Source organism: Octopus bimaculoides, chromosome 18 (genome assembly GCF_001194135.2).
Source record: "Octopus bimaculoides isolate UCB-OBI-ISO-001 chromosome 18, ASM119413v2, whole genome shotgun sequence".
NCBI classification, from domain to species: Eukaryota; Metazoa; Mollusca; class Cephalopoda; order Octopoda; family Octopodidae; genus Octopus; species Octopus bimaculoides.
Genome location: NC_068998.1, coordinates 47,118,658 through 47,136,493, shown reverse-complemented (window position 1 = coordinate 47,136,493; position 17,836 = coordinate 47,118,658). Strand labels below are relative to the sequence as shown.

Below are 17,836 nucleotides of genomic sequence, written 5' to 3'. Positions count from 1 at the left end.
ACTCAATTTTAATTTTAACCCCTCAGCTGTTTAATGCTTTTTTGGGGCCTGCAATTACATATATCATTAATTCTGTTATTATCATTTTTTTAAATAGTCATTCTAGATGATAACAAAATTAATAATATCTTAGCAAATTAATTTTCAAGAATTTATATTTTTTCTCGCAAATTGTTTGCCCCTGTAAAAAGAGAGTGTGTGTGTGTGTGTGTGTGTGTTGTACATGTATGTATTCATGAACATATATATATGTATGTATCATTATACATGTTCTATTGTCTTTGGTTCCATTGCAGCACGTATTCACACTAGAACAGCAGGAGTATAGACAAGAAGGTCTGGAATGGGATGAAATCAGCCACTACGATAATACTCCTTGTATTGATCTTATTGAGAGTTCTCAGGGAATCTTAGCTTTATTAGATGACGAATGTAAGGTAAGTCACTTTCCAGAAGTTTCTGTGAAATAAACTACCAAATGAAACATTGCCAGAGATGTAAATTGAACCTGCTATCTCCTTGGTTTCAGCTTTCATCTCTTTCTTTAACATGTCTAAATACTCAATTTAAGGACCTCTTTTCTCTTCTTTCACTGTGGTTTCCCTTCTCTCTGCTATCCTCAAAACTTGAGGATTGTTTTCTTACATTTGTTCCTATACTCTTTACTCTTTTACTTGTTTCAGTCATTTGACTGTGGCCATGCTGGAGCACCACCTTTAGTCGAGCAAATCGACCCCAGGATTTTTTTTTTGTAAGCCTAGTACTTATTCTATCGGTCTCTTTTGCTGAACTGCTAAGTTACGGGGACGTAAACACACCAGCATTGGTTGTCAAGCGATGTTGGGGGGACAAACACAGACACACACACAGACACACACACAAACACATACATATATACATATATACAATGGGCTTCTTTCAGTTTCCGTCTACCAAATCCACTCACAGGGCTTTGGTTGGTGCGAGGCTATAGTAGAAGACACTTGCCCAAGATGCCACACAGTGGGACTGAACCCGGAACCTTGCGGTTGGTAAGCAAGCTACTTACCACACAGCCACTCCTACACTCTAAATTAAACAAATATTAAATTAAGATAAAAAATGCATGTATTTTAGTATGAATGACAGAAGTTTATTAATACTGTACTGTACAAAGTACTAGTCTGTGCTAGGTACCAATAAGCTAGTTTGGCAGTCACAGGAATTTGAAGATTCTGTTCTTGAATTAGAGCAGATTATAAGAGGTTCAAAGCCATTAGGGTCCAGAAAGTTGATGTTGTACCTGTCTTCTACATGTTTTTGCTCATGGTGTTCTTTACTCGGGTCATTTACTTCTTTCCTCTCTCCGCAGATGTTGAATGGAAGTGACGCCAACTGGTGCACATCATTATTAAAGAAGTTGGCAAAAGCTCAGTGTTTTGAAAAACCCAGAACCTCTCAGACATCTTTCACTGTCTGCCACTTTGCTGAGAAGGTCACCTATGCTTGCCAAGGGTTCATGGAGAAAAATATGGATTCTGTATCAGACTTACAAGTAGAAACTTTGAAAAAAAGCACCGTAAGTATTTGTTAGATGTGATAATTCTTTATTTCAAAACTATCGTTCAGTTCTCACTCCCACCCTTTATGGGGGTTTGGTTGGTTGTTTTTTAAAATCTAATTTAATCAATGATATATACATCATTGTTTTAACATACACCTTTCCATACTTGCATGGGCTGGACAGAATATGTTTTTAGGGGGATTTGCTGGGATTAGATGCTCTTCCTGTCACCAATCCTTACCTGTTTCCAAGCTGAGTGTTATTTTCCTATTACCGGTACATGTGCCAGCGGCATGTGGAAAACAACCGAGCGTGGTCGTTGCCAGTGCTGCCAGACTGGCTCCCGCGCAGGTAGCACATAAAAACACCTTTTGAGCGTGGTCTTTGGGAGAACCACCTGACTGGCCCTCATGCTGGTGGCACGTAAAAAGCACCCACTACACTCTCGCAGTGGTTGGTGTTAGGAAAGGCATCCAGCTGTAGAATCTTTGCCAGATCAGATTGAGCCTGGTGCAGCCTTCTGGCTCACCAGTCCTCAGTCAAACCGTCCAACCCATGCTAGCATGGAAAGCAGACGTTAAACGATGATGATGATGATTTATATATGCTATACTATAATCATTTTGTCTGACATGCATAATGGTAACTTGGAACAAAAAGAGATGAATAAAAATGATGATAAAAAGAAAGCAAACATTGCTGATAAAATTCTAATGTTTTGATGTTTGCTTTGAAAATCTCTCTGTAGAGATATGTGAGAAGAATCCTGTTAATAATGAAATATATTTTTTTTGTCTTTCAGAATCCATTTGTATTAGAACTGTTCCAGGAGAAGAAATTGGAAAGGAAACTATCAACCTTATCTGAAGAATCCTACCTGAATCCACCAAAGAAATCTAAAAAGCACAAACAAACTGTTGGTTCTCAGGTATGTGAAGAAGGTGGCAGTGGTGGTGAAGGGGACAAAGTTTTATTGCTAACAGTGGAGGATAGGTCTTAGCTAGAGAGGGGACAACAGCAGCCAAGACTGTTGGATGGAAAGACAGGAAGAAACTTTAGGATGCTAAAGGAAGAAGTACCCCCCTGCCCAAGGTGTCCAATAGTCTTGAGATAAGGGACGAAACACCTGGTTTTATTAATTGTAAGGGTGAGGACCCAGCTAATGGCTTCCTAGGGGTAGGACAATTAATGTTGTTATCCCAAGCAACAGGTAAAGTCTCTCACCCATTAACTGGTACAGTTTGTCTGTTGAGTTTCTCTACAGTTTTTGACTAATTTCGCTCAAGGCCTTGATCAATCTGAACCTGAGATGCAAAAGACTTGCTCAAGGTACTGCAGAGAGGGTTGACTTCAAGACTACGGCAGAGGATACTTGCCTAAGGTTCTCTGCAGTGGGATCAAGCTAGAATCATTTGATTTTGTAGTGAAGTAAAAACTGACACAGTGATGTCTGTGAGTCCCTTGGATATTACTTTCTTGACTCTTAAGACTCACTGGGCTGATTACCCAGTTTTCTTGGCACATAAACAACATGAAATGAAGTGCTTTGCTCAAGGACCTCAAAAAGACGATCCGTTATCTGTTCTTGGAATCAAAACCATAATCACAATATTATGTGTGCCCAAGCCAGTAGGCCACAAACCTTCACGGTCGTGTCTGTGGGTTGACAGAATTAGTAAATTTGAGACTAAAATACCTTGTGGGCAGAATTGTTAGCACTCCAGGTAAAATGCTTAGTGATGTTTCATCCATTTTTATATTCTGAGTTCAAATTCTGCTGAGGTCGACTTTGCCTTTCATCCTTTCAGGGTCAATAAAATAGGTACCAGTCGAGTACTGGGGGTCAATGTAATCAACTTACCTCCTCCACAAAAAAAAAAAAAAAAAATTGTCTGCTTTGTGCCAAGATTTGAAACCAGTATTTTAATTACATCCCTTTACATTCTGTGTTCAAATCCCCCAATTTTTTTAAAAATCGATTTCAATTATTTTATTTAATGTTGCAGTTTAAAGAATCATTAAACAGCCTCATGAAGACCTTGTCAGACACAAACCCACACTATGTGCGATGTATTAAACCCAATGATGAAAAGAAACCTTTCAAGTAAGTTTATTATAGATTCAATTCCACAGAGGACAATGAATGACTGTGACCATTGCCGAGGATCAACTGATTTCACAGCTTGTATGTTGGAAAATATATACAAGTGCTGTATTTAGTTATCTCCCTTGTATCCTCTTCAGTTGTTAAAAATGAAAAAAATGTAAAAGTACCATTTGTACTGCAGTCACTTTCATCATCTGTACTTCTTTTTGATTGTAAGGGATGGAGATAGAATTTTGCTGTGTCTGGGGAAAGTCATATTGTCTTAATGCCTTATTATCTAACACACTCACTGGTTCGATTTCCACTCATTTATTATTTATATTTTTCCTTTCCAACACTTTAGTTGCTTTTGGAACCTTGTGAACATCCATTGACAAGGATGCAAAAGCAATGAAAATTTTGGAAGAAAATATAGATTACATTCTAAGTTCAAATTCGACTGGGGTCAACTTTGCTTTACACCCTTTTGAGGTCAATAAAATAAGTGCCAGTCAAGCACTGGAGTCATTGAAATCGATTGGCCCTCCCTCCCCCAAAATTTCAGGCCCTTTGCCTATAATTGAAAGGATTAATGAGTTTATTGAAAAGTGGGCGAAAGTTGTGAAAATAGCAAGAGTGGACGGTACCTCTCTAAGTGTAGACCTGTGAGTCAGAGAGAGGGAATTGGAGGAGGTACTTGCCTTTGGTGTTCAGTGAGATCTTGGACAGTGGAGTTCCATGATTTTCCCTGGAGGTCATCCTGTATCAGGAGGACTACATCTCTATCATAGGACCACCCCACTTTTTCAACCTTTGTTTACTATATATATATATATATATTTCTCTCCCTTTTCATTATATACCATGTATATTTATCCCTTTTTTGTTATTTATTTATTTATTTTATCATTTCATTATATGTAAACCCCCACATATATCTGTTTTATATTGTCCCCCTCATCTTTCGCCCTGGTGACAAATAAATAAAATAATCATTATTATTATTATTATTATTATTATTATTATTATTATTATTATTATTATTATTATTATTATTACAGGTTTCACCATAAGCGAGTTGTTGAACAACTTCGGGCTTGTGGAGTGTTGGAAACCATCCGGATCAGTGCTGCTGGATTCCCTGCAAGGTAAACCTAAAATTCACTAATGTTCCATTATTTGTCATTAACTTAACCACTAATCTCACTGAATATATGCAACTGACCAACAGAAATCAGGCAAACGAGTAGAATTTAACATACCATCTCAGCTAAAAAGTAATAGAATGAGGTAACAGATATACCTGGATCGAGATTTTGAATTCTGGCTAGTTTCTACTTTCACTTTCTAATGCTAATATCGATTGCTGCCACTGATGTTATTATTGTTGTTGTTATCAATTATTTAGATTTGCCACTGATAATAATAATAATAATAATAATAATAATAATAATAATAGTAACATCTTTACGAGTATTCTTTTGAATATTCACTCATTTATATATATATATGTATATATATTGCGTGTTGCGTATGGAGGTGTAATTGTTGTGTATGCCTTCTGTTGCAGGGGAACATACGATAATATATTCTACATGTTCCAACAACTCTTGAATCTGTCAGACGTCAACAAATCGGACCCACGAGAAAGTTGTGAGAAACTTATGAAAACATACATTGAGGTAAGCCACATGTTTTTTTTTGCTGTTTTGCTTTTGTGCCTTTTTGCTTTTTGTATATTTAACTGCCTGTCCAGCCCGTGCTGATGTGGTAATTATTTAGTTTTGCTAATTTCATCGAAATTAACCAAGGGGTTCATCTCTTACTCGCACTCTCTTCTGATAATTATCTTGGTGTCAAAGCTAAAACTAACTTATTGTTATCTTACAGGACCCTGATAAATACCGGTTTGGGAAAACAAAGATTTTGTTCCGTGCTGGTCAGCTTGCACTCCTCGACAAACTGTTGAGTGATCGACGCATCAAGTGGTCAGTTATGGTACAAAAGCAGGTGCGGACGTTCCTGTGCAAGAGACACTTCGAGAAGATCAGACGTTCAGTTTTCTTACTACAAATTTATGGCCGTGGATATATAGCACGCTTGTAAGGACCTCCAACTTATTTTTTTCACCCCCATCTCTCTCCGTTTCAGTTAAGGTTTTTGTTCCTTTTGGTACAAGCATTTAATACTAAGTTTGATGGAAAGATTCTAACAAAGCATCAGGGATGAAACAATAAGATGAGGCTGCTTGTATTGAGGGACCACCTGGACGTTTGAAAGTCACAGTTTGTTGCTACAGGGGACTTTAACCATTGCAGCCCCTCTTACTACAAGGAGAATCACATCCAAACATCTAGACATATCTGCAACACATCTGCAACATCCCACAACACATCTGCAACATCCCACAACACATCTGCAACATCCCACAACACTTCCACAGCACACCTGCACCACTCCACAGCACATCTACAACACCCTACAATGCATCAGACTACAACATCATCCTAACAACACTATCTCTCTCCCACACACTCCAGACACATCTACAACACCTCATAACACAACAACAGTTTCATTCTAACACGCTTAGTCCAGACGCATCTCCAGCACTCCACATCTGCCACATTCCACAATACCTCTGTCACACCCCAGCAAGAGATCTACCATACAACCTCACAACAATTCTGCCACACACATTCACAACACATCTACAACTACCCCCCCCCACATCTACAACGCTCCATGCCCCTACTGTAGCACCATCCTAACAACATTATCTCTCTCCAACGGCTCAGCCAAACATACAAAAACACATACAGGAATAACCACATCGCTGACCCTTCCTAGCCACACTGTCCTTGGACGATTTCCTCCTACTCAAGGGCTGAGCAGCAACAACTCTTGTGTGTTCTTGGCTAAATCCCTCTTATTGACCACCTTCAATGTGGCCACCAGAATCTATTGAATCTGTAGAAATAAAGAGGACAACAAGGAGAGAGAGAGAGACAGAGAGAAAGAGAGAGAGAGAGAAAGAGTACAACTCTGTCCATACTGTCACTTTGCACTCCATACCATTCAGCACTGTGTGTCACAATGTGTGCTCCCTGGACCCTGATCTCTGGCCCTCGGTCAACTGGAGGGGACATGATAATACTAGGACGACAGATCTTCAACTTGTATCTTGTTGTTCAGATGATTCATTTCATAGGACTGGTGGATCAGGGTTGACCTAGGGCTCTACAACACCACCACCACCACTGCCCTCATCATCATGAAATGTTGTAGATTGCTAATCAGAACTTGTGCATGATAAAGTGATATGTGGTGATATCACAACACTGAAAAGATGACATCTGACCAACACAAGCCTGTAAATTTATGATCAGCTAGATTCCAGTTACAATTACCCAATCTTTTATTCAGGCATAATATATCTAGGACTACATTTTTCAATGTGCCCTTCCCTTTTTTTTTAAAGACAGTTGCATGTGATTTGAAGGAGATTCAGTTGCTGTTTCTTGGATGATGAAACAGCAACTGCTTATAGATGCTTCCTCATTGATGCTAACTCATTGATCTACTTTAGCAAGCTATTAGGAGATCAAATGGTAGTCCCTTTTTCCTGTAACACTTTCCACAGTACATCTGCCCGACCTCATCCATAACACTGAAACAGTTAGAAAATTACTATTTCCAAATCTCACAACGTGACGTATTCGGCAACAGTACTTTGTAGTAAAGATTGTTTGCCAACATAACGTGGCAGTCCTGGTTTATGTCATATAGCCAACTGGAGACGATGTCTCCTGGGGCTAAATTACAACAACATTAGTCCTAAACCAGGACTGCCATGTTATGTTTGTAAATAATCTTTACTACTGAAACAGTTAATACTGTGATTCTTTGAATTGTCTTTGACTTTCTTCCATTGTTGTGGAATATTTGTTCAGTACATCATGCCATTTTTTTTTTTTGAATCTATGCAGAGCCTTCGAAGAACGACGCAGGATACATGCCTCCATTAAGATTCAAGCTTATTTTCGAGCGTTTCTTGTTCGCAAAGTGTTCCAAGAGAAGAAAATGGCTGCCATTGTTGTCCAGGTTAGTTTGGAACATTCTTTTCTCTTATTTAACGATATTAATTATCTCTAAATGACCATAGTGCTAGAGAAGGGTCCATATGGGAAAACAAAGCATTAGAACGCAAGACTTGGTGCCAGTCTTGCTTCTCTTTAGTTCAGAGGTTTGACCAAAGTCAACTCCAACACTGGGACCAACTTCATGCAAGCATGAAGGCACACTGGCAAAATGCTGCTCCTCTAAATGGAAACCTTACCTGTCATTGTGATTTTGTGGCACAAGGCAAAGCAGGCCTTACCATCCACTGAAGAATACACATTGTAAATGATCCACAAGTACTTAAGTAAACTGAGTCCTCAACCTGTTCTCTTTGCCAAAAAGTTTGATAGGCACCAGCAGGTCTCAGGTTTCCTTCTTGAGTCATATTGACTCACGAGGGCTGGTTTCCCAGTTTCATGGCGTATATAACCCCCATCTGGATGGGTCGCCAGTCTGTCACAGGATTACTCATTTTTGCCAGCTGTGTTGACTGCAGTGATGTGAAATGAAGTGTTTTGCTGAAGAACACAATGCATTGACCAGTCCAAGAATTGAAACCGCAGGCTTACAGTCATGAGCCCAACACCCTAACCACTAAGCCACATGGCTTCACAAAGTACAGGTGTAGTTATGTAGTAATAAGTTTTTCTTTCTCACCACAAACTTCTGGGTTCAATCCCACTACTTAGCACCTTGGGGATGTGTCTTCAATTATATAGCCCCAGGCTGACCAGAGTCCTTATGAGTGGATCTGGTAGACAGAAATTGAAAGAATCCCATCATATACCTACATACATGGTTTCTGAAACTTTGGAGCCATTTACCAGTGAGTTTGGTTTGTGTGGAAGAAGAGAGCCTGAAATGTCAGTTCTTCAAAGTTTTTTTTATATCCTTGGCATATCAGTGTCACAGCAATAATGTTGTTTAGAATATACTGTCTGAAAACTCGGGTTGGTCATGGTTAGATTGTCTTTGATAATAAGTCTGCTGGTAGAAGACTGGACTGACCTAGGGCTAAAGAATCACAGCTACATCCATTATGTGTTAACCTTGCTCTTTAAATGGTTTCAAATTTGTTCCTGTTTCATGAATCCTGTTGTCTTTCTAATTCCAGAGATATGCCCGGAGAGTGCTGGCTCAAAGACTATTCCGCAGGTTGGTGGCTGACCGTAATGCCACAATTCTTCAAACCCACATTCGTGCCTGGATGGCTCGAAGGAAGTTTGACAAAGTCCGCCACGGTGTCGTCCTATTACAGTCTCATGTTAGACGTAGAGCTGCCAAGAAGGTCTTCAAAGAACTTAAGGTAAATTCTTTTGACAATTATTTCCCCAGAGATTCTTCAAGTCAGCCTAGTATTTGTGTGTGTGTATGTAATTATGGAGCTTAATTAGTTAATCAACTCTATAATAAAAGTATTTAGCATCCAGTTTTAGAAATCATGTTAAAACAGACAATGGTGCCTGGTGTGGCCCTTGGCCTTACCAGCTCCCTTCAAATCATCTAACCCATGCTACCATGGAAAACAGATATTCAGTGATGATAATGAGGATGATTATAATGAATGCTCAATCAGGTGTAATACTTAATTATTCACATTGTTTTCAATTAATCATTCTTTATCTTGTCGCTTTAAGATTTTGATGATGTGATTGTTTACTTTTAGAACGACACTGTAGAGTATGTGTGAGAGGCCAGATCTGGCTGATTTCAAAATAAAACAATATTTCGGTTGGATATGACTGGTTTAAATGCTAAAAGGTTAAACGTGGTCACATCTAATGACTGTTTAATTATGTCATCTAATTACTGTGTATGTGAGTGAGTGAGAGAGAGAGAGAGAGAGACAAAGAGATGTTAACAAACATTAAAACATGGTCCTGTCAATTCACTGATTACCCATTTAAAGTAATATCATGTGAGAATGAGGATTTAGTAATCTAATGAGAGAGAGATAGAGCCTCTACATGGCTGGTTGACTTGCTAGAAACTGCAGCCAAAGCTCCCTTATATTACATCCCACCTGAAAAGGAAAAGACAACACTGGGAAAATAAAGTGAAGATGGTCATGTCTGGAATGGCTTTGACTATAAGTCTGTTTAATCAAGGCTCACTGCCCTGGGACCAACAGCAACCAAAACAACAAAGAAACACTGTAGATATAGTAACTAAAGAATCTCACTATTGGTGTATTATCTCTATTCTTGTAGATTCACCCCAGATTTTCAAAATCTGGAATCTGGAGAATCTACAAGAATAGATGCAAGCACTAATTTATAAAAACATGTAACATATTAATAAAAATCTGTTAATGTACAACCATCCAGATATCTGAGTATCTTATTATTTTTTCCAATATATATATATATATATATATATATAATACAAATAATAAATGAGTATATGCATATATACGTACATGTATGTACATACTTCCATCTACCTGTAAATATAGATGCATATCTGGGTACAGGACACTGAAAACAAAACGTAGACAAAATGATAAACAAAGTACAGAAAACACACAGACCACATAGAGAATATTTCCTTCATCAGCTGCCACCTTGTCTGTTGTTTTTTCGTGAATTCTCTTATATTTTTACATATATATATATATATATATATATATATATATATATCACTCACAGACATGTATATCTCTAATAATGCATATTTGTTTGTGCTTTTTTTGCAGAGAAAGGCCAAAGACACAGATGAACTGAAGTTGTCCAACCGACGTCTGTGTAACAAGATTATTGAATTGTCTAACCAAATTAAAGAGAAGGTAGGTGTCTGTGTATGTGTGTGGATTGGTGTAGATGGATGTGTGATTGTATTTGGTGATGTGTGTGGAGATGTGGAGATCTTGGTGTCTGGATTTGTTTGTGGTTGTTTGATAGTCTTCAATGATGTGTGTGTGTGTGTGTGTATATGTCTGTAGAGATATACATTTGAGTATGGACGTGTGTACATCTGTGTGTGTTGTGTAGTTGTAGGTGTTTGAACGTGTGTATGATTTTATCCAGTGATGTGTGTGTAGGGATGTATTCAGATTTGTGTGTAGATATATTTGTGTGGATCACTTTGTAGACATGTGATTGCAAGTATGTTTGTGTGGATATGGCTATATGTGTATGTTTATGTGGACATGGGTGTAAGCAAATGTGTTTACGTAGATATGGTTGTACATGTGTGTGTGTTTGTGTGGGTATGGTTGTATGTGTTTCTACATATGGTTGTATATGTATGTTTGTATGGATATGACAGTATGCATGTGTGTGTGTGTGTGTGTGTATATATGTTAGTGTGTTCTTTGTTGATTAAGGTTCAAAGTTCCATTAATTCATAGGTAATCTCTATATATATGTAAACATTATCTATAGAGAGACAAACAACATCTATTTGTTTCCTATTTTTTTACATAGCCAATATTTACTTAATTAATAATAAATCAATCAATGAAATTTTTCTGTTATTGTAATAAGTTATTTTTGTTTCTTTAAAAATAAAATTTTATTTTTAAAATTGCCAATCTGACTCTTGATTTAATTATCATTTGTATATTTTTATATTCCCACCTCACTTCCTCGTTCCAATCGTTTTAGGAGCATGACTTGAAACATTTGAGAAGTAATGAGGCCAGCAACAAACAGTTCCAAGACTTGTATGAAAAACTCTCCACAGAGCATGATGGCTGCAGAGAGATCAGACTGAGGTTGCAGGATGCCGAGAGTCTTGTCTCAGAACTGAAGGGCAACTTGAAACAGAAGACTGAAGAATTAACTGTCCTAATGGCAGAGAAGAAGAAGATGAAACTGACCTATGATGAGGTTGGTGAATTCTGTTGAATGGAGTGTTGTTGTTGTTGTTGTTGTTGTTGATGTTTTGTGTTTCCTGTCAATGAGCTGTCATTGTAGGGATGAATGACAACAATCAGTGGTTGCCACTGTTTTTGTAGAATCCACACTCTTGACCAACATGTACCACTTCCTTGCCTGGATAATGTCCATCTTTCACACTTCTATAAGTGTCTGTCTGTCTGTGTGTCTATCTGCACGTCCCTGTAAAATCCACCAAACACCACCATCACCACCATCACTACCACCATCATCATTTCCACCATCACCAGTTCCTTGTCTCTTGTCCTTCATTAAAGACATCAACCCCCTGTTTCACCTTTCTCTCAGTCACCCGCTTCATTGATTGACTCCCAATATACACAAACACTTTCTTCCTCTCTTTCAAAGTCCATTTTTGGTCTTACCTTGCTCATTCTGGCACAGATCCCAACAAATCTCTCTGGTCCTATTCATTCAAATCTGTTTATATATATATATATATATATATATATATGTATGATGTGTGTGTGTATCATATAAATTATTAAAATCGCAATCTGTATGTATCCTACTTAAAGCAGATACATCATGGAAAGCCTAATTAAGTGTGGTATTCATCCTCAGCATGTATTTTATAGGTGTGCAGTGCTTATCAGTGGCTACCTGCTGCTAACGAAGCTAAGAGGCAGAAATGCACATTTAGCAACACCACCACCACTGCTGTATAATTTTACTCTCCTGATATATTTCTGTGCTTTTTTAACACTCTACTATCAGTGGGTTGGGGTGCAAATACTGCAGTTAATGTATCTACTTTAAGTATAATATGCAGCTTGCTATTTTAAACTAAGATTTCTTCTGCTGCACATAATGAATTTGTAAATTATATTGTTTTTTTTTTGGTTTTTTTTTTTGTAGGAATCGAAAGTCTTGAATGAGAAAAACTCAACCCTCAACCAGAAACTCCTTAGTGCTCAGTCGAAGATAAAAGATGATGAAGGGAAAATTGAAGGTATTTTTCTTAAAATTTTTTATTATTGTTGTTAATGTTAACAACTATGTTTGTTGATATCACATGGTCAGAAATCTGAGATGACAATGTGATATGATATCTGAGAGGATCTTATAATGGGTGATATGTGATGATCATGTGGTATAATGCAGCACCATACCTGAGATGTTCATGAGGTATCATGTAGAAAATTTATGATAATCATATGGTAAAATATTTTTGGGGCTTGAATGATTCACTGGAAACATGGGTTTCATTCATTATCCTTAAACAAACTTTATTCGGGAACCTTTTGAGTGAGATAGCTACTGGACCTGAAGAAAATTCTAGATGGGCCCCACCTGCAAGGTCATGCGCTGTTTATCTTGAATTGAGATCACCATGTTGTGCACATATGGTTGTGATGCATGTACCTGTTGTACCCTTATCAAACAGGTAGTAATGATGGGTATACTGGACTTCGTATATTTGTACCCCAGTGTCACTTTGATGGCATTCACGACTCTCCCGATCAATAATAATAATAATAATAATAATTTTCAATCTTTCACATTTCTCTTATTTTCTTTCTTCAGAGTATATGCAGAAAATTGAATCACTGACAGCTGTTGACAGACAGCGAGACATGGCCATTGAGAAAGCCCACCACGAGAAAATGATGAATGATTACGAACAACTAAAACAACTCTACGACAACCTGCGGCACGAAATGACAGTACTGAAGCAGAGCCACCATCGTACACCTTCGGACCACAGCACAATCAGCTTTGAGTCAGCTGAGGAGGAGGTGCCACCTGCTGAAGTTGAGGAAGATGAAGAACAACTGGCTGCCAATATTGTAGCCGAGGTGGTTGCAGAACAAGACGACAAGGAGGTAATTAATATATCTTAGCGTGTGTTAATGACCGGTAGGGACACAGTATTTCGTTATGCAACCATAACAGAGTACAAAGTATGAAGGCGCATGGCTCAGTGGTTAGAGCATCAGGCTTACAATCATGTGGTTGTGAGTTCAATTCCTGGACCGAGTTGTGTTGTGTTCTTGAGCAAGACACTTTTTTCACATTGCTCCTGTTCACTCGTCTGTAGAGATGAGCTGTGATGTCATTGGTGCCAAGCTGTATCAGCCTTTGCTTTTTCCTTGGGCGACATCAGTGGCATGGGGAGGAGAGGCTGCTATGCATGGGCGACTGCTGGTCTTCCATAAAAAACAACCTTGCCTGGACTTGTGCCTTGGAGAGGAACTTTTTAGGTGCAATCCCATGGTCATTCGTGACAAAAAGGGGGTCTTTATTCTATACAACAAAGGATATTAAACGTTTTTATAAGTCAATACCCTGTTCTACTGTGTTAGCAGTGCTATTAAATCACTTGTTAAGGGTATTTCTACAGACTTTCTATAGAAATTATAACTAACACCGATTTCGTTACGTCTTTGTATCCAAGACGCCTGATATAAGCAACAATATTGTGATTAAAATATGAAAAATGAGTAATGGGTGTTACGAAATCAGTGCTGCCTGTGGTTCCTATTGAAAATCTGTAGAGCTAACTTTGACAAGTGACCTTGTGTGTGGTCTTGTGGTTAGGGTTGTTGCACCCACAGTTGCAAGGTCACGGTTTCAATTCCCAGACTAGGTGGTGTGTTGTGTTGTTGAGTAAAAGACTTCATTTCATGTTGCTTGAGTCCACTCAGCTGTAAATAGGTGGCCTTGTGTGCCATTCAGGGCAATGTTGGGATCTTTGTCACTTATGCACCAATGGAAACTAGGGAGCTGGCCCCAGGTGTCCTACGATTCAAGAAAGTACTTAGTGTGTGTGGTACAACACTCTAGGGTTCAGTGATGTGTGTGGTGGTGTTACCCTATAAGTTATCTCTGATCCTGCAGAGCTATGATCAAATACAGTCCAGCCATGACCATCCTGAACAGAACCTACATTAGGCAAAGTATCCTTTAAAACAATCAGATGAGATTGGAGGAAGATTTGGCTGCTACTTCTAGCTAGTCACGGTATCATATAATGGTTTCTTTGTCAGGGTGAGTGTGTGGTATACCTTCATCGTTAAGAAATTTATGCAATCAATGCCATTTCCAAAGGGAGGTCACTCTCACTGCCTTATCTATTATGGCTTAGCCAAGAGTCAGGACGGAACGTTGTTAAACCACCTTCAGACTAACCCTATACCATTCTGCAGTTGGTTGGTTGTCCATCCACTCCATGTTGATTACTCTCCCACCGCATTCATCCACCCACCCACCCACCACGCACACACACACACATGCCTGTCGTTAGATACTTATACTAGAGTAGTTTCTGACCTTCCAAAGACAATTCTGTCTTTGGTTTCATTATTCCCTGTCTTCAGGAAATGAGCTGGCAGAATTGTTAATAAGTCAGCAAAAGGCTTAGCAGCGTTTCCTCTGGCGCTTTGCATTCTGGGTTCAAATCCCACCGTGGTTGACTTTGCCTTTCATCCTTTCTGGGGTTGGTTGATAAAATAAGTACCAATTGAGCACTCAGGTTAATGCAATCAATTAACCCCACGACGCAAAGTTTCAGGCCTTGTGACTATAATAGAAAGGATTATTATTGTTAATATTAATAAGGCAGTGAGCTGGTACAATTGTTAACGTCATCTTCGTCATTTAACGCCTGTTTTCCGTGCTGGCATGGGTTGGGTGGTTTGACAAGACCTGGAAAGCCAGTGGACTGCACCAGGCTTCACTGTCTACTTTGGCATAGCTTTTATGGCTGGATGCCCTCACTAACACCAACCACCTTACAGAATGAACTGAGTGCTGTTTCGATGTGACCCCAACACCAACAAATTCTTTTCGTGGCTAGATGCCCTTCCTAATGCCAATCACTTTACAGAGCAGCCTAAGACAAAATGCTTAGCAACATTTCGTTTGGCTCTTTACATCATGGGTTCGAATTCTGCTGGTGTCAACCTTGCCTTTCATCTTTTCAGGGTCAATAAAATGAGTGCCAATTAAACACGGGGGTCAATGTAATTGATTTACTTCCATCCTTAAAATTCCTGGCCTTGTGTGCCAAAATTACTCTTGGTCCCTTTTTTTTTAATTTGTATTACCTAAATGGCACATGAGGATGACATGATGTGGGGGTCAAAAGTTGTGTGGACTGATCCTTCTTGAACCAGCTTCTGCTTCTTAATTAAATCTCGTTCATATCACCATTGACCAATAAATTAGGAGTGATGGTCACTAGGTTTCTTGCCCTCAGGTTGTCTGGCTTGTGTATTTCTAGATGTTTCTGTAAACATTGGGATTTCAGATACACGTGTGTGTGTCTGTGTGTGCATATGCTTGTTTGTGTATGTATATATGTATATCTATGTGTGTGTGTGTGTGTATGTTTCTGTGTGCCTACACACACACACGCACACACATACTAACACACACACAGTATATTCATTATGTAACTTCCTACTGTTTCAGGATATGCTAATTTAAACTTGATTAGCAATAATGATGTTAATAAGATAATAATGACCATAATGATGAGAAGGAAGATAACGAAATGAACACTGATTAACAAAAAATAATCGAGTTCTATTTTTTGTCCGTTACTTAACATAACTGTTAATCATTTCAATTTTATTCCTGAAAGCCAAGAATCATCCGATTGTTGGAAGAGAGTCGTAAGGATTGATATAAACAACAGTCGTACCACATCTACCTCTAAATATATGACCTTACATGAGAAATCATCATTATTGTTACCACTGTTATCATTATTTGTAAATGAATTATTGTCTCCACTTCACAGGACCAAGGTTATGGGACCAGTAGACGTTCGGACAGACCTGTTCCAGCTGAACGAAAAACCCGACCAGTCCAAAGACAACCAACCCTGGATGACGTATGTATAAATTCACTCATTCCATTTAACAAATCCCATACAATTTGTAAGGTTTCTTATGCCACTCACCTGACAGCTTTATGGTAATAAGTGGGGATTAGTATCTTGCATATAATAATAATAATAATAATAATAATAATAATATTCAGGGACCTTTTGAGCAGGATGGGCTACTCAACCTGCGTAACTGGTACTTACTTTATCGACCCCGAAAGGATGAAAGGCAAAGTCGACCTCGGCCGAATTTGAACTCAGAACGTAGCGGCAGACGAAATACTGCTAAGCATTTCGCACGGCGTGCTAACGTTTCTGCCAGCTCGCTGCCTTGAATTAATCCTGCCTTATCCCATAGCTTGAAGATTTTAATGATGGAATAGTTTATTTTTAAAATGACATTGTAAGGTAGGTGTGAGGGACCAGATCTGACTTGTTTGAGCATAAAGCAGGTAGAATATTTTGGCCAGATATGGCTAGTTTAAACACTAAAGGGTCAATATATTATATTCTACAACTAATTCATTAGCCCTAGAATTTCAGTTTGTGTGGATAGTCTATTTCCTTAAGTTAAATCATGTACTGATACACATTCTGTTAGCCCAGGGGTCCCCAAATTCTTTAGACCATTGACCCCTCATCGGCCCCCAGGCATGTACAAGAAAATAAATTAATAATAGTAATTAAGTAGATACACATTTATCGACCCCTTGAATAGTCCCATCGACACCCACGGGTCAATATCACCCAGGGGTCAATATCACCCACTTTGGAGATCTCTGTTTAGCCAATATTCACTGGAGTGCTAACTTATGATCCAGCTCAGATTTTGTTTTTAATCTGCTTTTATTTGATGTGTGTGTGTGTGTGTGTTATAACATTTCATTGCAGTAAAAATGTCTCTCCTGTTCTGTATTCTTAGCCTGAGAAGGAAGACCTCAGTTTGCTGTTGAAGTTACAAAACCACATTAAAGAGTTGGAAAAGGAGAACAAACGCCTGGTGACGGAGCGAGAACGACTCGATGAGGAGAACAAAGATAAAGGAAATACTGTGTACAACTCACTCAAGGTAAGGGGAAGTGGAGACATTCATTCTGTTATGTGTGGGGAGGGTGGATGGCTTGGCGTACGTTGTATGCACATGCATATATGTACGTATTAAAACATATACATCATTGTGCATACATTTATACAGGGATATGTATGTACAACTGTTGTATATATTTTATCTCATACCTTACACTTACACAAACAATATATATATATATATATATATATATATATATATATATAGGAAAGAGGGTTTCCTATATATTATCACTCGTGTGGTACCTTGCAAGTTTACTTCATTA

General features: G+C 38.5%; 1 protein-coding gene across 1 annotated transcript in view; it reads left to right on the top strand.

Annotated features, from left to right (window-relative positions):
• Positions 1-17,836, top strand: part of LOC106873192 (unconventional myosin-Va) — a 147,027-nt gene that overhangs the window by 63,345 nt on the left and 65,846 nt on the right. The window contains 16 exon segments of the mRNA XM_052974378.1: positions 297-437; positions 1,352-1,558; positions 2,346-2,475; positions 3,550-3,605; positions 3,607-3,647; positions 4,691-4,777; positions 5,200-5,311; positions 5,520-5,731; positions 7,619-7,733; positions 8,866-9,057; positions 10,447-10,536; positions 11,357-11,581; positions 12,509-12,602; positions 13,178-13,476; positions 16,398-16,490; positions 17,407-17,553. Coding sequence (XP_052830338.1) covers positions 297-437; positions 1,352-1,558; positions 2,346-2,475; positions 3,550-3,605; positions 3,607-3,647; positions 4,691-4,777; positions 5,200-5,311; positions 5,520-5,731; positions 7,619-7,733; positions 8,866-9,057; positions 10,447-10,536; positions 11,357-11,581; positions 12,509-12,602; positions 13,178-13,476; positions 16,398-16,490; positions 17,407-17,553 — 2,241 coding nt within the window.